The sequence below is a fragment of the Schistocerca americana genome, chromosome 1 (genome assembly GCF_021461395.2).
Source record: "Schistocerca americana isolate TAMUIC-IGC-003095 chromosome 1, iqSchAmer2.1, whole genome shotgun sequence".
Taxonomy (NCBI): Eukaryota; Metazoa; Arthropoda; class Insecta; order Orthoptera; family Acrididae; genus Schistocerca; species Schistocerca americana.
Window position 1 is genome coordinate 831,676,224 of NC_060119.1, and position 27,639 is coordinate 831,703,862.

Sequence of the window (27,639 nt, forward strand, 5' to 3'; positions counted from 1 at the left end):
TGCACACAACGGACGTTCATACCAGACTGAGTTTATAATATCATGAACAAAGTAGTTCTTCTCAAAGTCGATAACCTCATGTTCGATGTTGGTGGCCGCCACAAGCCGTTTACAGAGAGCAAATTAACTGGAAGAAATGACGTGATATCTTCTTTCCATTTCATTTAGTGTTCTATCAAAGCAGAATGGGTTATATGAATAAGTAAGAGAACATTCTTCAGGGAAGATTCTCAGAGCAATATAACATTCACTGAGAAAATTCTCAATTTCGTGTGAATAAAAGTTCTTTGTTTCGAGCAACTCCCCCACCCCCCCTTTTTTTTTTTTTTTTTTTTTACTCTTAGAACATTCTCGGGTGAAGTATGATTCTCCGACTCGCTTTATTCATGCGAACCTGATAATGTTCTCCGAAATTTCCAGAATAATTTATATTCTAGTCATCTATCGGAAGTCAAACAGAATATTTGTTGTAGCACCTGTTCGCCAAATTCCCAGACAGAGCCTACAATACCGTAACTGAGTTGGAGCAAGAACTCCATTATTGAATATTAGTGATCTATGTAGACTGGCTATGTGAAACAAGCGCAATGTTACCAATGAAAAGTCAGTTAGTGATAGACATCTATTCGTCAGCATTGATTTCTTTGCGGTGTTACTTGGACGAAATAACACAAATAACAGCATGCTTTAACAGTTGCACTCCATGGGACTGGCTTCTCTGGATACAGGGGGCACTATTAAAAATTCTGGCTGCATTTTGCGTCTATTTAAAGCATAAATTGAAGTTTTAATGATACAGGTTTATCATGGTAATACAATGAAAATAAATAGTTCAAATGTACGTACGCATAGAATAAATAGGGATGTTTTTACAAGAAGAAGCAGGTGGTAGGCAATTTTCTCGTTGAAGAAACCATAACGATCTAGGAAAATCACGGGAAACTTAAATCAGGATGCCTGGACAGAACAAACTCATATTCTCCATAATACGAGATCAGTGTCTGAACAAATGCATTGGTTCATTCGGTTGACCATATTGTGCAGTGTTCTTTGATTTTCAGAATCAGCAGAAGATTACTTACAACATGAAAGATAGTTTTCCACTGCGTCACTGAACACGCTATGAACAGCCGCTACTTACTGAAGGATCACAAACAGGATGCTATGCCCCTTGCAGTTTCTTCGTTGTGTTCAGAAGACACTAGAGGCCGTAAACATGCTTCGATGCCCCATATATGTACCCATGATATTATATGTGAAGAATTCTGTATTAATTATTTCGATCCTACGTCACTCTGCACACAACCTCCCGCACTTTAATGTAGGAAAGGTATCGAGTTCGCATGGAATCGGTTGCGGAGCAGCTTTCGATATTTGACCTTCATGTAATAGTTGTGATTTGGTAGAACTGACGAGTGTGGCCGGAGATCTGACAGCGGCTTGTTTGTTGTAACCGACATTTCGTAATTTGTTACTTTCATCGTGAAATTGTTACAATGATCCAGGGACGAGCTCTTCACTTTGTATTCAAAGTTGCAGACAGAACATTGACAGCAAAATTTTATAGAGAAGTGCTGGGAATGAAGGTAATCTTTTGCTATGTAGTTCTCGGTCCGATTCTACGCCGCAATACTGCAGACTATAGCTAATTCCATTTTACCCTAGGTTTTGCGACACGAAGAATTTACTGAAGGTTGCGCAGCTGCATGCAACGGGTAAGTACACTGTTTGGGTTGCGTGTTCAATACGCAAGTTTTTGTGTGATGTGTGCATCATGCTAGAGATATCGCACAATGATGTGATGTGAAACGTGTCAGTAATCATTAAAAAGAGTAACACAGTGCACCCAGCACCGTTTTTTTACACTAACAACTGTTCACCTAGTGTATATATGGACTTAAGTTTCTTGGAAAGACAGTCAAATATTGAGTCGACGAAAATATATAATTTTCCGTTCTACTGTGAGCTTAAGTCGCGAGTAGGTGCTGTTTTTAGTTGCAGTACTGTTAGTTGTAATTAGGTGGCCATTTGATAATGAGAAGTACAGTGCAGCACTCTGAGAAAAAATATGCAACAGGTTGTTGTTGCTTCATCTCCTTGTACAACTGAACAGTACATTACGCTGAATACCTACATCAGGTTAAGTGAGTCTGATACTGCTTCGGCAAGAAACAACCAGCCACCTTTCAATCTGACTTGGGCGTCGGACTACGCTAAGTATCACTGGGTTGCCACAACTAAGATTTCATATTCACATATGTTGGCTTCACCAGCTCTCAACCATATTGTCATCTTTCAACCTAACCTACACCTCAGCCTATGCAAAGATCAAACTGTCACAATGAACATTCCAAAAAGTAATATCGATGCAAAATTAAAATTTTGTCAGTGTTCTTCCTCTCTTCGTCAGCACAGACATGAAACACCATGCCACATGATCAGTGCATTGTAGGACAACGTACACAGTTCCTGGATTCGGTTCTTAGAGGGGGAAAGGGGAGGGAATGTTTGGTCTTTCTAGGATTTTTGTAATAATATCAACAAAATTTTCATCAGTGCTTAGGAGATTACTTTATAATAACTTTACAATAATTGCAGTTCAGAGAAATTATCAATATTTTAAAAGGTTTCCTACAAAAAATTGATAACTGTTTCTATAGGCCTATAGCTGCTGAGACAATGACACTAGGAAGAAATGAGGCAGAACAACTAAGGGAAGAATTGTACCGGAACATGAGAACAATATCCAGGGATATCCAACGCAAAAGGGCAAGGTTTGCTGGACATGTAGTCAGGATGAGTATGGACAGAATGACAAAGAGAGTGTGGGAAACAACAGGGAGGACAAGGGGAAAGACAGGAACCAAGTGGGTTGTTGAACTTCGGAAGGACTGGTTGGAATTGAGGATCAAGGTCGAAGGAAAGGAAAATTGAAGGATCAAATATACACCAACAAATATGCCGGAGATCAATGACGGAGAAGAATACAGGAAAAGATTAGATGTCATCAGTGGAGCCGACAGGAGAAACAGAAACTGAATATCTCAGGAGAAGAGTGGGAGAGAAGAAGAGAGAGAATTGAGAGGTTCTGAGAGAAAAGGAAAATGTAGTCCATGAAGGGGCTACCCGTGGCCCTACAGAGGCCGTAACGCAAGAAGAAGAATAATATAGGCTATTGAATGGATTGAAGAACGACAGTAGCTATAAACTGTCAACTTTGACAGTATGATGTGTGTGTGTGTGTGTGTGTGTGTGTGTGTGTGTGTGTGTGTGTGTGTGTGTGCGCATTCACGGTTATCAGTACTTCATTTAGCACAGCAACTGTGAAACCAAGTCCACATTGTACATTTGTATGAGCTTGTAAATGGGTGAGCATTGTTTCTTTCAGTTGTTTATGCCAACGTTTGAGAAATTCAGTCTTTCTATTATATGCTTCAAAGTGGACGGTCTTCTCCTGTCTGTCATCCATTACGAAACTGCTTGTGGTTCACCAGTTCTACCCATGGGCAAGTCAGTCAGACCTACAGATATCAAACATCAACTTTGACTCATGATGCGTTAAAGTAGTGTCTGACATCTCATATGTGCAAAAAAAAAAATGAGAATAGACAACTGAACAATATTTGTTTCACATCTGTAATATTACTTGGAATGTACATTGAGGTGCCAGAGTGATCTGTAGCATTGCCCAAGGTCTAAGTTCTATTAAATTGTGGCGGTGTTGCTGTGAGTTGACGGAGCACCTTTAAAGGCTTAAACCTTTGACTCATAAGCAGTGCTGGATTTTCATGTTGGGACCATAAAGACAAGATACGAGAAATTAGGGCTCATACAGATGCATATAGGTAGCTGTTTTTCCCTCATTCTATTTGCGAGTGGAACAGGAAAGGATATGACTAGTAATGGTACAGGATACCCTCTGCCACACACCTTATGGATGCTTGCGAAGTATGTATGTAGATGTAAATTTATTGTTGGCATTGGGGTGGCATCAGTGAATGGATCCTTTTTCTGGTCAGAATGTTTCCTGTAGCTAGTCAACCCACAAGTTTGGGCACATAAGCAAACGGCTGAAAAGTGTTGTGTGTTTAGCATAATTCATAATTTTCTAAAATTTTTTGCAGTTTTTGTGGTACTTTATTTGCGAATTTATATATGCAAAAATATAAATGCTTATAACAAAATATTTATTGATAGGGTCTCAGTACCCCCTTTCTGGATCTGCATTGGTGTTCAGCTCTAATAGAGCTTCACTGCAGAGGGAAATATTAAACCTACTGATACCACCTGTCTGCTTTGGCCTATGACATCATCAAAGCAGCAGACATAAATCGCCTATTAGAATCCAATATTTATATCATGCATACCATCACAAGACTTATAGTTAGTCTCTCTAGATCACTTTCTTTGACTTTACCAACTCACAACCCAGCTGCCAACTTTCAACGTGACCTAGACATCAGGTCGTGTTAAAGACCAATACATCACCACAACTAAGATTTTGTATTCAGTCATTGCTTTCTGTACTATCAAACTGTCACTTTCAGCCTAGACTACCATTGGCTACACTGTAAGCTCAGTCTAACACTATAACATACATTTAAAAAATCAAAATAAATATTGTTGATACTCTGAACTCTGTTTCTGCGTATGTGATGTCACAAGCTAAAACGCTGTTGTTATGTTTCAGTAGGTTCATCTGAACCCTCTGTAAAGTTATATAGTAACTGCTAATATTAAATTTACTGCATGAGTTCTCATAAGAATCTGTATTTTTATAGATAATATCTCATGCTTGGATAATATAAATTTTCTTAAATAATAGTATTTTTTATGCAATCAGGCCATATGACAATCGATGGAGCAAAACAATGGTTGGATATGGCCCTGAAGATACCCATTTTGTTGTGGAACTCACATACAATTACAATGTTCACTCATACGAAAAAGGAAATGACTTCATTGGCATCACTGTGCGATCAAAGGAAGCTATAGAACGTGCCAAAGCAGTTGGTTGGCCACTGGAGCAGGAGAATGGATTACATGTTGCAACAGCGCCTGGAGGTTACAAATTTTTCCTCATCAATGATTCGCAGCCAACTGGTAGAGGTATAAATATTAAATTTTATCAAATACATAATATTTAATTAAGGACCCTTAAGTGCTGTCGCAGAAAAAGTATTTGCTTTTATGTGTAGCAAGAGGAACGTGACCCATTACTTTCAGAAATAGCTAACCTAATCGAAAGTGGAACTAAGAGCTACAAGGTAGTAAAGTATTACTGTAAACCATTTCATTAATGACAGTTAGTGATACTTAGCAGCACTGTGAGAAATATAAAATACACAGTTTAGTTAATGGGTAATATAAATTGTGAATCTAGACGAGTTTTGCCAGTATATGCAAAGTAAATGTCCATCATAAATAATTTTCTAATGTTGATGTGGACGTCTAAGGAACTGTAAGAGTTGCTAGGTTTCAGATTGTCAACAGTCACTGAAAGAAGTTATGTAGTTTTCCTTTCTCTTTTGAGCCGTCCCTTTGTTGCTTGGTACTGGCTTGCCATCTGTGCACATGATGTTAATACAGCTGCTTCAGTTTTCTCCAAAGCTCCCGCAACCACTACTACTACAACTACTACTTCCACAACCGTAGACGCAGTGTCTATCTTGCTCGTAGCCACACATACAGCCACAGCTTTACATTTCTTTCCTAGCCATTGCTGCTTTGCACATTCTGCCAATCTCATTGTTTACGCATCTGTATTTTCTTTTAACACAACATTGGAGACCAAGCCTAAGCGTAGATCAGCCGCAGCTTTGTGTTAAAAAGACCATGCCCAAGTATAAGTTTGTCTGTGATTTTCTCGGCCCATGAGTAACCTGTTGCTCAAAGACTGGACTCATTTCATTTTACAAATGTCCTACGACTTAGCACTGGTGCTGCTTTCTGTTGTCCATCATCATCAGCATCATCATTTAAGACTGATTATGCCTTCAGCGTTCAGTCTGGAGCATAGTCCCCTTTATAAAATTCCTCCATGATCCCCTATTCCGTGCTAACATTGGTGCCTCTTCTGATGTTAAGCCTATTACTTCAAAATCATTCTTAAACGAATCCAGGTACCTTCTCCTTGGTCTGCCCCGACTCCTCCTACCCTCTACTGCTGAACCCATGAGTCTCTTGGGTAACCTTGCTTCTCCCATGCGTGTAACATGACCCCACCATCTAAGCCTGTTCGCCCTGACTGCTACATCTAGAGAGTTCACTCCCAGTTTTTCTTTGATTTCCTCATTGTGGACACCCTCCTGCCATTGTTCCCATCTACTAGTACCTGCAATCATCCTAGTTACTTTCATATCCGTTACCTCAACCTCATTGATAAGGTAACCTGAATCCACCCAGCTTTCACTCCCATACAACAAAGTTGGTCGAAAGATTGAACGGTGCACAGATAACTTAGTCTTGGTACTGACTTCCTTCTTGCAGAAGAGAGTAGATCGTAGCTGAGCACTCAATGCATTAGCTTTGCTACACCTCACTTCCAGTTCTTTCACTATGTTGCCATCCTGTGAGAATATGCATCCTAAGTACTTGAAACTGTCCACCTGTTCTACCTTTGTTCCTCCTATTTGGCACTCAATCCGTTTATATCTCTTTCCCACTGACATTACTTTCGTTTTGGAGATGCTAATCTTCATTCCATAGTCCTTACATTTCTGATCTAGCTCTGAAATATTACTTTGCAAACTTTCAATCGAATCTGCCATCACAACTAAGTCATCCACATATGCAAGACTGCTTATTTTGTGTTCACACACCTTAATCTCACCCAGCCAGTCTATTGTTTTCAACATATGTTCCATATATTATATGAACAACAGTGGAGACAGGTTGCAGCCTTGTCTTACCCCTGAAACTCCTCTGAACCATGAACTCAATTTACCGTCAACTCTAACTGCTGCCTGACTATGACCTTTAATTGCTTGCAAAAGTTTGCCTCCTATTCCATAATCTCGTAGAACAGACACTAACTTCCTCCTAGGAACCCGGTCATATGCCTTTTCTAGATCTATAAAGCATAGATACAATTCCCTGTTCCATTCATAACACTTCTCCATTATTTGCCGTAAGCTAAAGATCTGGTCCTGACAACCTCTAAGAGGCCTAAATCCACACTGATTTTCATCCAATTGGTCCTCAACTAATACTCGCACTTTCCTTTCAACAATACCTGAGAAGATTTTACCCACAACGCTGATTAAAGAGATACCTCTGTAGTTGTTACAATCTTTTCTGTTTCCATGTTTAAAGATTGGTGTGATTACTGCTTTTGCCCAGTCTGATGGAACCTGTCCCGACTCCCAGGCCATTTCAATTATCCTGTGTAGCCATTTAAGACCTGACATTCCACTGTATTTGATGAGTTCCGACTAATTTTCATCCACCCCAGCTGCTTTATTGCACTGCAATCTATTGACCATTTTCACCACTTCCTCAAATGTGATCCTATTTCCATCCTCATTCCTATCCCATTGTACATCGAAATCTGAAACATTACTGATCGTATTTTCACCTACATTGAGCAACTCTTCAAAATATTCCCTCCATCTGCCCAAGGCATCCACAGGATTCACCAGCAGTTTTCCTGACCTGTCCAAAATACTTGTCATTTCCTTCTTACCTCCCTTTTGAAGACTGCTAATTACACTCCAGAATGGTTTTCCAGCAGCTTGACCCAAAGTTTCCAACCTGTTTCCAAAGTCTTCCCAAGATTTCTTCTTGGATGCTGCAATTATCTGTTTGGCTTTGTTTCTTTCTTCAACATAACTTTCTCTGTCTACCTGAGTTCTAGTATGTAGCCATTTTTGATACGCCTTCTTTTTCCTTTTACAGGCTGCCTTGACTGTGTCATTCCACCAAGCTGTTTGCTTCATCCTACCGTTACACACTACTGTTCCAAGACATTCTTTAGCCACTTCTAGTACTGTGTCCCTGTACCTTGTCCATTCCTTTTCCAATGACTGTAATTGACTACATTCAACTAACTGGTACCTTTCTGAGATCGCTGTTATGTACGTGTGCCTGATTTTCTTATCCTGAAGTTTCTCCACTCTTATCCTCCTACATATGGACCTGACCTCCTGCACTTTCGGCCTCACAATCCCAATTTCACTGCAGATTAAATAATGATCAGTGTCATCAAAGAATCCCCTGAATACACGTGTGTCCCTCACAGTCTTCCTGAATTCCTGATCTGTTGTTATATAGTCAATGACAGATCTGGTTCCCCTGCCTTCCCAAGTATACCAGTGAATGTTCTTATGTTTAGAAAAGGAGTTTGTGATCACTAAGCCCATACTGGCACAGAAATCCAAGAGTTGTTTCCCGTTCCTGTTGGCCTCCATATCCTCTCCAAATTTACCCATAACCTTTTCATACCCTTCTGTTCGATTTCCAATCCTGGCATTAAAATCACCCATTAGCAGAACACTGTCCTTGTCCTCTACTCTAACAACTACATCACTGAGTGCATCATAAAAACTATCCATCTTATCTTGATCTGTCCCTTCACAATGCGAATATACTGACGCCATCCTAATTTTATTGCTAGACACTGTCAAATCTATCCACATCAGTCGTTTGTTTACATACCTTATTGCAACTACGCTGGGTTCCATTCCTTTCCTGATGTAAAGCCCTACACCCCATTGTGCCATTCCTGCTTTGACTCCTGACAGGTAGACCTTGTATTCTCCCACTTCCTCTTCTTTCTCACACTTTACCCGAATGTCACTAACATTTTGAAAGAAGCATTAGCGAAAGTAATAGCTGCTATCATGAATGGCTAAGCCAATATGATCAAATTGACATAATTTCTTGCATGTACTGTTGAGGTTTTGCAGTTTGCTGTAATTTTGCTACAAACAGGTCACATTGTTGAGTGAGCAAGAAATTTTGGAAGCTCTTGAGGAAGAAATTGCTCAGTAACTTGCCTCACACTTCTTTCGTGGATGATTACACTTTCTGTCTTCATCATTTTAAAATTTGTAATCTGTCGAAGAATTAAAGTGCATATGAAAAATAAATCTTCAATCTTGGCCCTTTTTTGGTGTGTGTTGCTGTTGTAGATATGCCAATTACATATGCCAGTAACACTTTAAATGATGGCATAAATATTCTTCTAATCGGCCTGTCTCCAGAGTGATAATGAACATGTCATCACAGTTGAAAACTTTTGCCGGACTGGGACTCGAACCTGGATTTCCCATCTGTCACAAACATTTTTCTTATCTTTTAGGCTGCATGGATGGCTCAAACTTTTGTTGTCACATGTTTCCCTCTATTCCTTTCTTCTTGTCCTCTATCCTTTATCCAACCAATGTTGGGTTGGGATTGGTATGGCATTTCTCCAATTTTGTGGAGAGTGAAATATACTCATATACAGATGATGGGGTACCACTCAAATGCATTTTAAAACTATTGCTGGCTCACCCACAGGGAGGAATCTTTGTACCCCTTCTGTTTGAATCTAGTGCGACCACAGGATCAAATGTGACATCATGTATTCCAAAGTATTTGTCCATTGTGTATCTAAGGTGGGATGTGGGAACCAGCCTGGCATTTGCGTAGGTGGATGTGGGGAAAACTGCATCCAGGCTGGCTGGCACGTTGCTTCCCGCTGTAAACCGTGAGGCAGATTCAGTCCATAAACGGTTCACCTACCAATGTCCCGGACACATGACTATCAATATGGTTGTATCCACCTATGTAAAGACATAATAATTTTATTTGTAGCAGGAAACAATTCGACGCTTTCTGTTGGCACTGGCCGGCTTATGAAAGATGTGATGGACACTATTTGTTTGGACTGGCTCCATCTAGACAATGCAAAACTAAATTGAAAATGTCTACTGAAATACAAGAAATTGTGCCTGATGACTCATAGGAGAGGCACCCTGTACAATCTGTCTGAAAACTTCAGAAGTTTTTATGTCTCTTCCACAATTACAACATGCTTTGCTGATTCTCAAAACTAGTGTTAGCAATGTGTGCAAAATTCTAGTAAGTGGTTTCTCCTTTCACTCATTTGTGACTCCAGTTCATCTTCTACTTTGTTTCCCCTCTCTTTCATTTACTACTATCAGATTATAGACCCTATCACAATTAAATTTTCATCTCCAGTAACATGCTGAATGATTTGTTTTCTCACATCATAATTTTTTTTTCTCCACTATGGAATTAGTAGACACACATACTTGTATTACTGTGGCGCGACATGGTTTTATATGTGTCTTGGCTACAGTAATCTTCCAAGAAGTTCTTTTATGTAACTACACATTAAAGGGATCAAATATTCCTTGCTCTGAGCCATAGGGTGATTGTCCTGGTGACAACGTGCGAGATTGGAATGAGAGATTATTTTACCCAAGAAAATACCATCATCATTAAACCATACAGCAGCAGTGTATGTCTTAGGGAAATAGAACCCATGGCAATAAAGTTTGGTTAATGAAGTCAGAATGGTCGATCGGGCAACACTGGTGACTCTACACTACACCTGCATAGCGGCCCATGTGGACAGCTGTCCCCAACGTAGTTCAGTTGAGCACTGTGTGTGTTCTGTGTTAGACCTGTTGGATGAAGTGCTTGTTTAGTGTGTTGGTTCTGAACTGAGAACAGGACAGTGAACGAGCAAAGGATCAAGTTAAAGTTTTGTTTTAAGCTTGGCAAGACACCGAAAGAAACGCATCCAATGCTGGTACATGTTTATGGGGATCAAGCACTGTCCATGAAGTGTGTGCATAAGTGGTTCACCCATTTTCAATGAGGCCGGGAAAGTGTTTCTGACAATCCCTGTAGCAGACAACCAGTGACTGCCGTCAGTGACAAAAACATTGAGGAAATTACGACATTAATCACAAACAACTGTCGATTAACTGTGCACATGATAGCGGATGAACTGCAGGTGAACTGGGAATCCATATGACAGATCCTTACCCAGGAGTTAGGGAAGAGGAAAACATGTTTGTCATCTTGTGCTACATCACTTGACTGACGATCTGAAGCAGGCACGTTTAGAGGCTTCACAGGATTTTGTAAAAACGTTAGATGCGACACCCAATTTCTTGAACCGTATTGCCACTGAGGATGAAACATGGCGTCTCTGGTACGACCCTGAAACAAAAAAGCACGGAATGGCGTTCTCTGACATCACCTTGTCGGAAAAATGTCAGAGCCGAAAAATCACACATCAAAATGATTCTCATCACCTTTTTTGATAGTCAAGGCGTTGTCCACAAGGAATTTCTACCTTAGGGAATGACGTTGAACACTGCACAGTACATTGAAATCTTGACCCGTTTCATGCAACCTCTTTGCAGGGTACTACCCCAGTACGCACAACAAGGTTCCTAGGTTTTTGTTCATGACAACGCTCGTCCACACACAGCCAGTATCATCAAATATTTCCTGACAGAAAAGGGGGTGGCACAATTTGAACATCCACCATATTCACCAGATCTCAATCCTCCAGACTTCTTCCTATTCCCTCGACTCAAACTCGATTTGAAAGGAAAGAGATTTGACAATATTCCTGATGTCCAACGAAACATGACGTCTGTTTTGAACACCATCCCAAAGAAAGACTTCGTGCAAAGTTTCCAGGACGTGTATCGCAGAGCTCAGCAGTGCATAGTTATGGGAGGTGACCATTTTGAAGGACAGTAAGGCGACTGTAGTTCATAGTTCATCTTCGTTAATGTTACAGGACTATTCACCGAACTTTATTGTCAGAGACGGTATAACACTTCTGTATAATTCACATAATTTCGTTACTTTAAATTTGAGTTATTAATTTAATTACTGCTTTCTCCCAAAAGGCCAATGAAAAACACCCACTACAATAACTAGATACAACATGAACATCACCCAATATATCATTAAAAATTTTGGGTGAGAAATCGACACCACTAAAAAGGAAAACTGGCAAGAAAACTGTACAGGAAGCAACGAAGCTGCAAAAAAGACACTGGATTGGAAAAGAGGAAAAGAGAAATTTGGTGGAAAGAAGTTTGAGGAATTACTCTGGAAGAGGTCCTCTAGAAAAATTGGACACGAGAAGCAATTCAGGCACTAAAAGAAATAAACATCCAGATTATTCCAATTTTCTCTGCTGCTTTCTGCAGTATTTAAAGTTGATTTTGTGCCTCAGTGATGTCTTCAGCAGTTAGTTGTATGTCATCAGCAATAGTTAGTCTAATTATAGACCTTTGACTTTAGGTCCTAGTGGGAGTTTTGGAACACCTGCTTTTCTCCATTCTCTTACAACTTTTTCAAGGGCACAGTCTGAGAGGATTCAGTTAGTTTCTAAATTACCTCATCACTCGTCTTCAGCTCCAAACAGTCTGTGAACCCACAACTAATTGATAATTATATTCATCTTACATCTTTTGAAGAATTCTGTTTATATCCAAAACCAGAACTCAAAACCCGGGTTTGTATGAAGTTGTTTTATTATGCCTTTCATATAAGCATGATCTTAATCAGTTAGTACATCTTTTATGAACCAGCTTCAAGCTTACAAAGCAAAAACAAGAGTATATACATCATCATTGAGTTGCAATATGACTGTGTGGACGATGTGGCCTATTTTACACCATATTTTAGTTCTACATGACAATACTTTGCTGAGTGTATTTATGTGTTTTGACGATGCCATTACGGCTTTATCACATTAGGACATGGTGTAGAACAGATCCGAAGATGGTCATTATGGACTGAAACCGGTCTTCGTCCAAGGACTTTATATTGCAATCAAAGACTGGGATAAAAAAATATTTGACAGTACCTGGATCACTGTTTGTATTCGTGACTGTGTCACAGCTTGTGAAACATTTGTATTTACATTATTACTATTCTGGTCATTGGTATTCCACATCATCATGTTTCATGCAGAAGATTCTTTGCCACCACCAATCACTGTGCATGTCATGATGTCAATCACAGCTTTAATGTTCCAGGGCAGCACAAAGCTCTTGCGGAATATCTCAGAAAAATAACAAAACACACGAAACAAGACCAGCTCCTTACCAAATCTTCCCATAAAATAATTTAACTTTTAATCTCTGTACGATTTTTCTAAATGACCAAATGAACAGATGCCTACTAATAAAGCTTCCTCACTCGTATTCAAAATTGGCATAAGATTTCTCCCTCAACCAACGAAGTAATTTATTTTCAAAAACTTTGGCCACAAACTATCTGAGAAATCAAGACTCTCACAAGTTGAAGGTAGAAGGAATTGACCATGCCCTTGTTGTACTCCTGTGCCTTTTTAAAAGTTTTTGCTCAGCTCTCACATAAATTACACTTTTGACTTTGTACATGTGAGTACTTTCCTTACCACACAAATATCATAAGTAAAGTTATGGAAGGAGAGTAAATAATTTATGAGTAGAAGAGACCACTCATCAAGTAGTTGCAGTGGGTCATGATGCATGCAAAACGAATGAAAACTTGCCAGTTTTGGACAAATCCTTTGATAAGCTAAAGAGAACATACATGCTTGCGTGTGTGCCCAAACTCACACACACCTGTGCACTTACATTGTGCCACTTCCGCTGATCCTCCTCAGCCCAACACACCACCTTGACATTTGCATCCACCTCTCTGATGGCTCCATCCATACATCTCCACTCCGCCAGCCATCTGATCATTTTGTGAGACATGTGTAGGAGAAAGTAATATATTGTCACATTTTTCCCGGAACATGCTCTCAATTTAAAATGGAGTGTAATGAAATTCGTGCACTACAAGAACTGCACTCTGTAACATGCTCTAATTGGAAAAGGAATCTCTGTAGTATGGGCCAGTGTGCAATCTGGAAGCATTGTAAAAGGGCCTCTTTACATCTCAGCAGCTGGAAGGATGTGTGCCACAGTCATTTGATAGACTTCTCCAACTGTAGCTTGTTATTACTCACTTTCTACTATTCTTCTTCTAAGTACTGAATGATCCTATGCCTATGCCTCATTATACACAACATTGTTCGAACCAGCAGCACTCTACTCATCAGAGACATACTCTCCACCACAAAACATTAAAACCGCATCAAGAAACTTAAACAAGTCCAGCACAACACTGTCATCAAGACATACTAAGAACAATCACTTGACATATCATGTCTACAGAATTGCTGTATTCATTATTGTAAACATTTTATTAACCATAATTCAAGACATACAAAATGAAGTTAAAGGATGCTAGTTATTGGTATGTCATCAGAAATAAGTTTGTGCCATGTCTTACATTCAAGTAGAATGTAAATTATCAAAAGCAGATTAACATGCACATTCTTGACAATTTAAAACATTGTACTTAAGTAGGTCTTGAACCTGACACCTTGTTTTTAGCAGATGCTCTTAGAAAATTAGTTATCTAGACATGCTACCTGTCCTAGATCTCACAGGTACCATTTCTCACTACTTCTTTCCTACTTCCTAAATTAGATCGTCAGTGCAGGACACAGTCTCCATATATCAGGCAGTTTTCGTAAGACTTTCAACTTTGCCACAAACAGAAATATTCATTCTGGGAGTTGAACGTGGATAAAATGTTAAATGAAGTAACTTGAAGTAGAGCAAGATAAGTTTTTAATCATGTTGCATCCTCTTGTTTGTTGAAAACTTTTTTTAGCAACACTGAGCAATACAATTACTCCTAATCAGTTGAGTGCTGGTTTCTCGTTCGTCTGTGCCCCAGCAGTGTGCATCATGTTACTTAAAAATAAGTTCAAAGAAAGCTTGCTAGCTGTTTGAATATACTCTGACTGACTAGTGGCTTTACAGACCTGTGGCAGGAAGCAGTGTTCATCCTTCTCTTGCAACTATGAATAATGAATCATTGCCAGTGGTTATTTTAGTATTACTCTAACTGGTTGTGTAGGAAAAACACAACACTCTACGGCCAGCAGGTGTCTGACCAGGCACAAGACTCTTGAAAGCTATTTAGTTTGTCACATTCGGTGTGAATTCAGGAGATATCACTCGTCTGTCGAAAACCTCACCCTGCTGGAGGCAGTGTTGTAACAATGTCTCCTATGTAGGCAATACCTCAGAAATATTATCTTCAATCCTCAGATGGCCTAAAACACTGCTTAGAGGTATATTATTCTTGGACAGCTCTGTAAATGGAGCTTGAATATCTGTTATCCTACAGTACATTATCTCGTGCCATTCTCTTAAACATTTATTCACTGATCTCATCAGACGGATATGAACTGGAGAATCATTAAGGATTTGTTTCTGTGTAACAGTATTTTGTATGGCTATAACTGATATAATGATAACAGTTCAGTTTTCAGTCAAATATTTTTTTATATATGATCTCTTCAGTGCAGATGTGCACAACACTCAAAATCTTATGGGAATCAGCGAAATGCTGCAAGTAATGGGGATAATGGGCTTGGGAACTGTGTCAGTAGGGTGCGGATAAGTTTAGAAATTTGGTCTGACAGGAGGTGTGCCAGGATTGTCCATGCAGTTGCAATGACCACTGTATCCAGATGGCTCAGTAGTCAGAACATCTGCCTAGTAAGCAAGAGACCTGGATTCCAATCCTGGTCCGCCACAAATTTTCAACTTTCCCCATTGATGTAAACTAATGCCCACTAGCAGCTACATGTCGTAATTCCTTTGAGTCATAAACATTTATTTGTTTGACAGTGAGTTTGCTGTATTCTGTACTTTAACTGCCTTGCAAAGACTGCTCGTCAGTTGCATCAGTCAGTGTAGCTTTTAAAATTAAGTTGCTTTCAACTTTATATTGTTCTCAACTTTAATAATGCAGTTTGAATTTCACGATTTATTTATTTATTAGCATCATAAAACATGCCCTCTTGTGTGTCTAAAGTAGGTAGTACAGTGTGTCAATACCTTGAAAAGTTTCTACATAACAGTACCTTAAAATCTAATCATACAATATAAGATAATTGTAAAGAAAATGAAATGAAAATAAGCAGTGAAACAAGAGACAAATGTGTTATCTTGCTTCTTGTGTAAATTTCTCTTGTGAATTGTGATGCCTCAATGCATCTTGAGGTTTTCCCAGCACTGAGTGGGAGTGACAAAATAGCCTGCACATCAGGCACTACACGAAACTTCACTGATCGTGTAGCATTTCTCTCTTACTCACCATCGCCACTATGGTATCCTTTCATACCTCATCGTAATTCACATATTCCCCCTCACTCATCCCTCTCTTCTACTGATATTTCTCATACATGTATTTATGTTTCCTGTATGTGTATTTATGTTTCCTATATGTGTATTTCTGTTTCTGATAGCTGCACTGAACTTTTTTAGTTCATTCCTAGATGTAACTAAATATAATGTTTGTGACTATATTCAGTAATTGGAATGTGTCTGCATTTCTAATTAGATATGTCACTTTACAGTGAGGGAGTTCATGTCTCATGGTTTCCACTTGGTGTGGACATGCGAACAGTACATACTTAGGGGAGACCGGTTAGCTCAAGCACTTGCTGCAAAGTCCACAGTGGCAGTCGGTAGTGCATTGTGCTACAGTTAAACAGCATCCAGGGATAAATTGGCAGGGTCAGTGCTGGCATCTTTGTGCATGATTTTGGCAGCCTTTAGGCAGACTGTATCTACATAAGCCGAGACATTTCTTCTGTCATCGAGGAAAAGTGCTAAATATCTGCTTAGTGTTTCTTATAACAGGGCTGTTATCTCAGCTAAAGTTTGGATTCTTGTTTAGGGAGAGTTTTCCCTTAAGCAGCATGTATGAATTTTTATTTATAGATATTGTTAATTGGTTTTACCTGTATCAGCCCTGCACCTTGGAACACATGTGGTTTGCATTTTCCTCAAGCTTCTGAATAGAATCTCCATAGATCAGCATGACATCAGTGTAAGCCACAATTGAATTTGCATCATTAGACCCATCCAGCAGTTCCAACAGCAGCTTTATTGTTAGCTCCCACAGTACTGGTCCACATATTGAGCCTTGTGGACAGCTCTTTGTAATCTTTTCTTATTACCTTATGCCACCTAGCAAGCCATTCGAATGTGCTACCCTTCCAGCAGTCTATGAAACTTAAAGGCATTTTGGGATCTGAAAATTTCTTAATAAATTGAATATCGCAGACCACCATAAATTATCGAAATCACTCACAATGTCGATGATAATTGTGGCACAATATTTAGTGTTTGCCCTGTTTACAATTTTAAGAGCCTGACTAATGGCGTCATGTATCGATTTACCTTTGCGGAAGACAAACTGACGTGCAGAGATCTTGGAGCTCTCTGTGCTTTTTAAAGATGCTGGCAGAGTAGCTGCTCCTGAATTTCTGCCAATGTATTTATTAATCATATATGTCTGTAGCTCTTTGGCAATGCTGGCTCTTGATCGAAGCCTTTCTTTATGACAACTGCATATTCAGATTTCCAGGTTCCCGGAACCCTATCCTGTCTCGATGTCTCATTCAGTAGGTGTGTTAAGAATGGCACTATGATTGGTCCTGTTTTGTGTATCACCTCTGAACAGACATATGAACTCAGTGCCTTGCCACATTTAAGCATGGCTATTGCTACAGCTACTTCGTCCTGAGCAAACGGCAGGAGGATATCATTGCGACTGCATCCAGAACTGACCTGGTCATAGAGCACTGATGGATGGTTGTTGTCTGTATTTGTAGAATCATTTGGCAAAAGTGTGTTTAGTGAATGGTAGCTTAGTTCCTCCAGCCGTTCATCACTGTTCTTTCTATCTTGCAAATGGTGGACAGGATTGTGGGAGCCTTAATTTTGTCAGTTGGAAGTCACTAGTCACTATATGTTTGTTTCAGAAGCTGGTATATATTTGGCCTTCTATCTCTTCTGCCCTCCCTGGAGAGTGTTGATAATTGCTCCTTGCGTTACTGATTTTTCTGCGCAACTCTATCAGTTCCCTACTCCAAGATGACTTGGTAATAGCTCCACATTGCCTCTTTGGGATGTTGTTTGCCTATGCCCACAGCAGGAGCTTGGTAAGGGCATGCAGTCAGAGGTCTTTGTTTTCAGCTATAGGGTGTAGGTTGAAAGAAGCTACATACATAAAAAAAAGTTTTGCATCAGCCTGGTTCCCAGAACTCCTGAGATAGACGTTGACTGTGGATATTGTATCACAGACACAGTCCCTTTGACTGTTCAGAGATGTCTCTAAACCCATCCAAAGATGTAAACAACCATGCATGAGCAGCACCTATTATATGGAGGGGGTCCAACAGCCAATCAGTTCGTCATTCCACTAGGAAGGAGGTATACAGCTCTTGTTGTCTGTAGTTCAACCATGCTTAGATGGTCATTACCGCAGTTCAATAACGTCCACACTGTTACTTTGTGCCAGTAAGGAGGAGGGAAGTGTCCAGACCTCTCGGAGTGAACCAAAGCGATGTTGTTCAGACTTGGAGGAGGTACAGAGAGACAGGATCTTCAGTGACATTCCTTGCTCAGGCCACCCAAGGGCTATTACTGCAGTGGATGACTGCTACCTACGGATTATGGCTTGGAGGAACCCTGACAGCAATGCCACCCTGCTGAATAATGCTTTTCGTGCAGCCACAGGACATCGTGTTACAACTCAAACTGTGCGCAGTAGGGTGCATGCTGCGCAACTTCACTCCTGACGTGCATGGCGAGGTCCATCTTTGCAACCGCGACACCATGCAGCACAGTACAGATGGGCCCAACAACATGCCAAATGGACTGCTCAGGATTGGCATCATGATCTCTTCACCCGTGAGTGTCGCATATGCCTTCAACCTGACAATTGTCGGAGATGTGTTTGGAGGCAACCCGGTCAGGTTGAATGCCTTAGACACACTGTCCAACGAGTGCAGCAAGGTGGAGGTTCCCTGCTGTTTTGAGGTGGCATTATATGGGGCCAACGTACGCACTTGTGGTTATGGAAGCCTGTAACAGCTGTACAATCGTGAATGCCATCCTCCAGCCGATAGTGCAACCATATCGGCAGCATATTGGCGAGGCATTCGTCTTCATGGATGACAATTTGCGCCCCAATCATGCACATCTTGTGAATGACTTCCTTCAGGATGACAACATCACTCAACTAGAGTGGCCAGCATGTTCTCCAGGCATGAACCCTATTGAACATGCCTGGGACAGATTGAAAAGGGCTGTTTATGGACGACGTGACCCACCAGCAAGTCTGAGGGATCTATACCGAATCACCGCTGAGGAGTGGGACAATGTGGACCAACAGTGCTTTGATGACCTTTTGTGTACCACAACAAATACAGCCATGCATCATTGCAAGAGGACATGTTACTGGGTGTTAGAGGTACCGGTGTGTATAGCAATTTGGACCACAACCTCTGAAGGTCTCACTGTATGATGGTACAACATGCAATGTGTGGTTTTCATGAGCAATAAAAAGGGTGGAAATGATGTTTATGTTGATCTCTATTCTAATTTTCTGTACAGGTTCCAAAACTCTCGGAACTGAGGTGATGCAAAACTTTTTTGATGTGTGTATTTCAGCAGAAAGTGCATTCCAGTTTTCTCTCTTCAAATGCCTGCCTTTTGGTTTTTCCATTACATTCAGTATTTCTATAGTTCACAGTTACCATTCTGATATCAAAGGTTATGACACTGTGGTCACTAGTGGTCATCTCTATAGTGGTCTCTGAACCAGTACTGTTTTCAAATGTGCTAGGCTGCCCTTCTTCATTGATCAGCCAGGTGCAGTTCTTGGATCAAGTCCTGCAGCACTGCACCACATTCATCTGTTGTTCCTCTAAGCCAAACCACCAACTTTGCATTCATGTCAGCCCCTATTATGTAATGTGCACCATGGCTGCATAGTGCTGCAGCTCTTAATTTGCCAAGGTACAAATTAGTCATGTGGGAGCACTGCTTGTATATGCAGGTAATAATCCATTTCCGTGGAGTACGCATCTCTATTGTGAAACATGCTCAGTAATTGTGTGACTTTGTCTTCTTGCTAATTTAAGGTTTACGTGGTCACTGCACCTGCAAGACTTAAGGTTCAAATATCTAAAGGCATTGAGTATATCCAACCACCTCAGCAGCGGCTGACTGGAAGCATATCAGACACATTTGCTCCAGTTCTATAAGGTTTTTTTTCCCCCCCCAGTTCTGACAACGGTATGGGTGCCTAGTTTCATTCAACTCAGCCAGGCCATCAGCCTTAAAATCATTGGTGCTGTTCATTTAATGGGAATTAGCAGGAAACAAGATACAAGACTAGCCTAAGAGCTTCTATGTTGAAGGTGAATGAGCTGCCACTTAACATCCAGCAGTATCTCCTCTTAGAGTATGATGTTTATGGCATCCTGTAAGATGCAAAGTGAACATCATTCCATACTGTTGCAAGCCCTGTAATGTAGCAAAGATTCGTCAGCTTAATCAGATCCAATGCCATTTGGTATTCACACAACGCAGAACCTAGTGGCAGCAAATGGGAGCCATACTACTAAGGAGGGAGTTGCCCGTCAGAATGGTTGATAAGCCCTGACGCGATACTGGAAGTAATGTACTACACACTATATGTCTAAGGCTCTCTTTTGCAAAATTTTATTGTGTGCTTCAATTACATTGAAGTTTCTACTGATGTTAAGTAGGGTGACTTCTATCAGCTACTATGTAGTATTACTTTAATATAGCTGTATAATTCGTTGAACTAACATATTTATTTCACTTGCTGCAGAATTAGGCTATGTGCAATCTTGAGAAAAAAACTGAAATGTAAATACGCTGCTAATAACTAAATGCCTCATTTTCTGCAACTTCCTATGGCCTTCTAGATTATCCATAACATATTGACCAGTTTAAGAAGTTGAACTTTGAAGTTCATATATCCAAGCAGATGTCACCTTCAGTCTTGTTCAGCAGTTTGGTCAGAGAAAATTGACAATCCTTGTTGATATTTTCGAGAGAAGGAAAAATTACCTACATGGATGCCTCAGTTGTATTCTTGAAAGAAACAGCTCTCTTCAATGTGTGGTTGTTCATAAAGCTTTCTCATGCAGAATTATGATACTGCTCATCTCAAACACATTGTATTACAGCTTGTCCAAACTCAATAATAAATTCAGTATGTTTCCCTATACTTTCATTTTCTGAAATTGCATTTAGCCATAGGAAGTGAGCTTTGATCATTCAGAAGCTTTGTGTTCTGTCAGTTCACAAAAGTCTTTTTCGATTGCGCAATCAGGGATAACAGATGAATGTAACTGTTTGTCCCGACTTCTTTGCTGAATTTTTAAGTGGTTATCAATCAGCTTTTCATTGAAACCTTGTTTCCAACATTTTTCATGAACTGTTAATAATGTTTCCCCTCAGGATGATCATACTTCTCACCCATTTTTACAAACTGTTCCTAAACTTTTTTGTTTCACTTCTGTCACTGCTTTCCTTCTCACGAATACACTATCACAAATAAAACTTATCATTTTCTCAAAACCATTTTTCAAAACAGTAAATTAACTGAACATGAAGTAAGAATAATTAATGAGGATTTGTGAAAATAACTAAGATTGATAGGGGGAAAAGAGGGAGTCAAATAAAAAAAAGCCCTACCTGCACATCTGGTGATGGCCTTAAAATACACATGCTGAGACAGCAATACAGGAAGAAAGTAAATGAGAGTGAAAGGGGTGAATAAAAATATGAAACAGGAAAGCAAACAAGACGGATCAAAATAGCACTTTCCAGTTCATTATCGCAATGCACTCCTGTTTCAAAACAATATGCCAGGCAAAAAAGATCGTAATCATAAATATTGTAAGGAATTTAGTCCTACATAACTTAGTACTGAATGAAGTTATTCAGAAATGCATCATTTTCAAATTAGGAGCAAACAACTGAAGAAAAATCACTTTGTGCTTTTTTTTGCAACTTTTAATGGGGAAAATTTGGACAGCAAAGTTTAATTTTGTAATCAACACCTCCCCCCCAAAAAAGACAAAATATACATAATAATTTTGTGACAAAGGAACCAGTTTACATAAACATTTTACTCACAAAAGCAAGCACACCACATGCACACATGACTGCCACTACTGGCAGATGAGACCTTCTGGTATATATATAATCCCTCGCCCCCTTCCTATTGCATTAAGTCTTCTTTACGGCTTTCATGAAGAAGGAATAAGGATGTTGAAAGATTACATAAAAGAAAACTGTGCTTCAGCGTGTTTACCTGTTCCTTGTATTCTTTCCCCATCTTGAATACTTCAGTTCTTTTTCTGAAACCTTTTCAACTGTTCTCCAGTAATCTGTGTTACTGTGTTAGAAAGATGTTCCATATATCTCGAAACTCCACTGATACATCTTACTGAAAAGTGAGCATGAAACACTTGGGCAAGATAATAATCAACTCTCGAGTAGTGTTTTTCATAACACAAGCAGGCGCTCTGCGTACTTTGTACACATGTAAAGGATGGCTGTCTTTATGTTAATAAAGTGAACATGTTTGCACAGAATCACAATTCAGTCTTAGTTTGATTAAACAATGATAAAATAAATTTACATTATATGATTAAAACACTGTTTACTTAAACATAATAAAATAAACTTTCATTATATCACACTGTTGTTGTGTATAAGTGTTACCCCACAGTAATGACCCTCTTGAAACATTAAACAGCACAGTTACATCAGATTCTATCCAACCGCTTATTCCATTAATAATTACGACTGCCTCAGTATGAGATTGTGCTAGTAATCTGGGTCATTTTCTTGCAGGGATCATAATTTTTCTTTTTCCTCACCTAGCTCACTGTTTCATTTTATATTGCTACTGCTCACTCACAGTAAACCACTGCATCTGCTGAAGCGGTATTGAACGAATAGTTATAGCCCTGCAACTGTAAAACAACAATGGAGTGGTACAAAACAGTATTATTTTTGGTTGGTGCACTTCATGCATGTGCTTGCCTGCTCAAGACTTAACATCTCAAATGCATCTATACTCTGTAAACCACTTTAAAGTGTGTGGTTAAGGGTGCTTCGTGTACCACTGTCACTTCCCCAATTTCCTGTACCAGTCAAAAGTAATGCACAGTTCTGAAAAACTTATGCTAAATCTCTGCACAAGTTCAGATTTCTACATTATAAGGAAAAGTATAGATTTATGCTCGCTGAGTTGCAAACAGGCACAACAAAAAACACACAGCTTTCAGTCAAAGCCTCCTTTAGAAAAGGAACACATGATTGCCATCATCGGCAGATGAGACCTTCTGGTATATGTATAATCCCCCCCCCCATCGAGATGAAATTTAAAGCTTTATGAGTAGGCCTTAAATGTTCGGTGTTTTGTTTTCTCTGTATTTTAATTTCTCGATTAGCTCTCTTCTCTACTAACTGGTTTTAGTGCATGTGAGAGTGAATGCGATACAGAGTGACTGTGTGGTCATTTCAAGTGCATGCATGTACAACACTTTTACTTCATCTCCACATTTGTTTGTTTTCATAAGTGGAGGGGTGCTGATGACCTCGCCGGGCACCCAACAGATCCAAAAACGCGCGCGCGCACACACACACACACACACACACACACACACACACACACACACACACACACACCTCTACCTACCTTCAGGATATGCCCAAAGCTGCTTTTACACCTGAAGATTTACTCTCAATAATGACACGCCATGTTACATTTGCAAGGAAATCTTCTATGCAATCGCGTAGCTAGACTGATATTTTATGTGCTCGTATTTTGGTGATTAGGTGATAGTTGGGAACTATTTCCGTAGCGTAATGGGAGATGATATGGTAGATGTGGGGTATCCAGTATGAGAATCATAATTTAAAAGAGCTTCAGATGACTTAAGAACAAATAAAACAGTGGAAACTTCAGGTTGGAGTATCAACAATGTAAGGTGAAGGAAATGGCATTGACTTGGGTGACAATATTTATTACCTTTTCTTGGTTATGTGTACAAAGTGAGTTGGCTTTCATGAGATTTTTACACAGAGGCAGTTTTCAGTCTCCAGAAAAATCAAATGTGTGCACATGCAATGTATTCAAAAGTTCTGCAATGGACAGACATAAGTAATGTAGTCCTATAGATGTGTGCATTTTCGCAGCAATCCTTTGTGAAAATGATGCAATCACTTGGAACCCTCCGTTCGTCAAGCGACATAAGACTCCTTCTAGAAGAGGAGGAAGTTCTTGTGTATACTCTCTTAAGACACCCCGTCAGGCCCAGTAGACTTCCCACTTCCCTTTCTTGAATGATTTTAGTTAATTTTTGCATTTGCCACTCACTTATCTCATTATGTCACTTCGCTGACAGTGCAATGATTGAAAGGGATAGCCATAGTACAACCTTCACCAATGGGTTGTGGTGTTTTTTTTTTTTTTTTGGGAAGCAGCCTTCTGTCATCCTCTGCCAGTGCCAGTATGGTCACTGACTGATTGTATAGGTGGCTTCGATCAATTTACTGTCTTAACATAAGACAAGAACTGCTTACAATTTTTTGCAATTTTTTGTTGTATTGGTAGATGGAATTTTAGTTTTGAGTTCACTGAACATTTTACACATGGTTTTCCACATGCTCTTATTGGCTTTTTTCAGTTTTGACAACTAGGCTTCGGCTATGTTGAAATCTGTGGTGAAGTTTTCTTTACTTGTGGAACAGTTTTCTACCCCACCTGTTGAACCATGGTGTGTCTTTCCCATTCCTCACAACTTTGTTCAGCACAGAGCTGTTTAAAGCACAATGCATAACACTCATGAATTTTGCTCATCCATATTAAACATTTGCAGTTTTAAAGATTAATCTTTCATATGACTGCTCAGATTTGTTGCCCCACTTCACATACTAAGTCAAAATTTCTTCCTCCCTTTTAACATTCCTACTCACACCTTAGTCAGTGATTTTATAATGGCCTTATGATAACTAATTCCCTCTTCTACATTTATGGAATTGAATATTTCAGGCATGTTTGTAACCAGGAAATGTAAGACACCCTCACACGTCTGTTCTCCAAACTCAATGTATTTTTTCAGATGAGGAATTTAGAACAGTATTCCATGAATCCCTGTCCCCCTCACCTGTCCTAATCACTTGTCTTCTGTTCTATAGGTGGTAAGTCAAAATCTCCCCCAATACTGTAACATGATCACGAAATTTACATGCAGTCTTCTCAAAGTTTTTCCTGAAATATTCTACCACTTCAGTTCTACAAAAATACCCCATCACAATATTTGCTATGATATAGCACTTATCTTCACCCAAATTATTTCACATTGGGTGTGTGCCAACCTCACTAGATGTTATCGTGTTATTTATGTCTATGAACATACCTGCACCACAGATGCCCTGTCTATCTTTGCAATATTCATTCCAGTTGGAATTTATAATGCCATTGCTTCAGCCAGCTTTCTGTCCCTTGTACTATATGAGTATTACTTCCTTTTGTAGGCAAGACTAGAAAATATGAGCTTGGTAGTAGAAATGAGGGAAGAGAGAGACTGAGTTCTGCAATAAATGTCAGCTAGTTATAGCAAATTTACTACTCGACCATCACAAGAGAAGGAGGTGTACTTGGAAAAGGCCTGGAGATATGGGAAGATTTCAGCTGGATTATATCACTGTCAGACAGAGATTCCAAAATCAGGTATTGGACTGTAATGGGTACCTAGGAGCAGACGTAGACTCTGATCACAATCTAGCAATGATGAGGAGTAGGCTGGAGTTGGACCCATCTGGAAGAATTGGTGTGCAAAGAAGTGGGTTATTGAAGTGTGGAGGAATGATGGCACATATTTGAGATTCTCTGAGGCTATAGAAACTGTGATAATGAATAGCAAAGCAGAAAGCTTAGTTAAAGATGACTGGACCTCTCTAAAAAGGGCAGTTGTAGATGTGGGACAGGCAAACATAGGTACAAGTAAAGTAACTGCAAAGAAACTTCCGGCAACAGAAGTAATCTGCAGTTGATCGACATAAGGGGGGACTACAAAAATGTTCAGGATAATTCAATAATACAGAAATATAAGGAATTTAGGAATGAAACAAGTAGGAAGTGCAATGAAGCCAAGGCAAAATGGCAGCAGGAAACATGTGAAGAAATTGAAAAAGAAATGGTTGTCACAAGGACTAATTCAGCTTATAAAAAATTCAAAACAACTTTCAGTGAAACTAAAAGCAAGTGTGTCACCATTAAGAGTGCAGTGACAGTTCCATTGTGAAGTGCAGAGGGGATAATAGATAGGTGATAGAGTACATAGAAAGCTTCCACAATAGGCAGGACTTGTCTGATGATGTGAGAGGGACAAATGGGTGTCTGTTGCCAGACATAAGGCATCCAGTATTAGAATCAGAATTTAAAGAGCTTCAGATGATTGAAGAACAAATAAAACAATGGAAACTCCAAGTTGGAATGTCAACTATTTAAGGAAAAGATAGATTGCTACTTACTGTAAAGACGAGACATTAAATTGGAGACAGGCACTATTAAAAGACATTTACACATTAGCTTGGCCACAGATTTCATCAGAAAAAGGAAGAAAAACACACATGTATTAATTCATACAAGAAAGCATGCTTCACACACACAACTGCCATCTCTGGCAGCTCAGAGCAGAATGAACCTGTTATGCTGAATGGAAGCAGCAATCTGGAGGGAGCAGGGAAGAGGAAGGGAGAGCTATGTAAGTGTGGGGAAGAGAAGTGCTGTCTGGCAGTGTGTGGAAGGACTAGACTTCCAACAGGCATAGTTTCAGGAAGCAGTGAGGTGGAGGGGGAAAAAAAAAAAGAGAAGAGGAGCAGGGAAAGATGGGTGGCGTGCATTACCAGATTGCAGCACACAAAGAGGATGGGAGACAAGAGTAGGGAGGACGTGATACAACAGAGGAACAGGAAACTGTTGGGTGGAGGATGTGGGGACTGTTACCATAGGTTGGGGCCAGGGTAATTTCAGGAGTGGAGAATGTGTTGTAAGGATAACTCCATCTGCACTGTTCAAAAAAGCTGGTGGCGGAGGGGAGGATCTGGATGGCTTGGGTACGGAAGCAGCCATTGAAATGAAGCATATTGTGTTCAGCTGCATGTTGTGCTACAGGGTGGCCTACCTTACTCTTGTCCAGTTTGGCAGTGGCCATTCATCCTGGCTACTTTCACAGGTGTTCCAGCCTCTAATGTGTAGGATAAGCCTGTGACAGGACTGGAATAGGAAGTGCTGTGTGGGTGGTTTGGGCAGGTCTGGCATCTGTCTCTTCCACAGGGATATGATCCTTGTGACAAAGGGAGGGTATTGGGAGCGGCATATAGATGTTGTCGAAGTTAGTTTGGAAACTGACACTACTTTGTAGGAGAGGAGAGATGGGGCTTGGGTAGGATTTCCCTCATTTGAGGGCATGGTGATATGTAATCGAAGCCATAACAAAGAATGTGGTTCAGTAGTTCCAGTCCAAGATGGTGTTGGGTGAAGAAGGGGACACTCCTTTGTGTTTGGTTCTTGAGATTGGTGGAGCATTTTGGGTGTGAAGGGAAATCTGTTTGCAGATTAGGTCTGGGAGATATTGCCTGTCTGTCAAGGCATTGGTGAGACCCTCAGCATACTGGCAAACGATTCTTG

The 27,639-nt window shown here is 39.9% G+C and overlaps 1 protein-coding gene across 1 annotated transcript in view; it reads left to right on the forward strand.

Annotated features, from left to right (window-relative positions):
* Window positions 1-1,384: 1,384 nt before the first annotated feature.
* The window catches only part of LOC124613078 (glyoxalase domain-containing protein 4), a 43,553-nt gene continuing 17,298 nt past the window's right edge, over window positions 1,385-27,639 (forward strand). Inside the window, exons 1-3 of the mRNA XM_047141666.1 lie at window positions 1,385-1,586; window positions 1,666-1,715; window positions 4,844-5,109. Coding sequence (XP_046997622.1) covers window positions 1,497-1,586; window positions 1,666-1,715; window positions 4,844-5,109 — 406 coding nt within the window. The 5' untranslated portion in view covers window positions 1,385-1,496. The remainder of the gene's footprint in view (window positions 1,587-1,665; window positions 1,716-4,843; window positions 5,110-27,639) is intronic.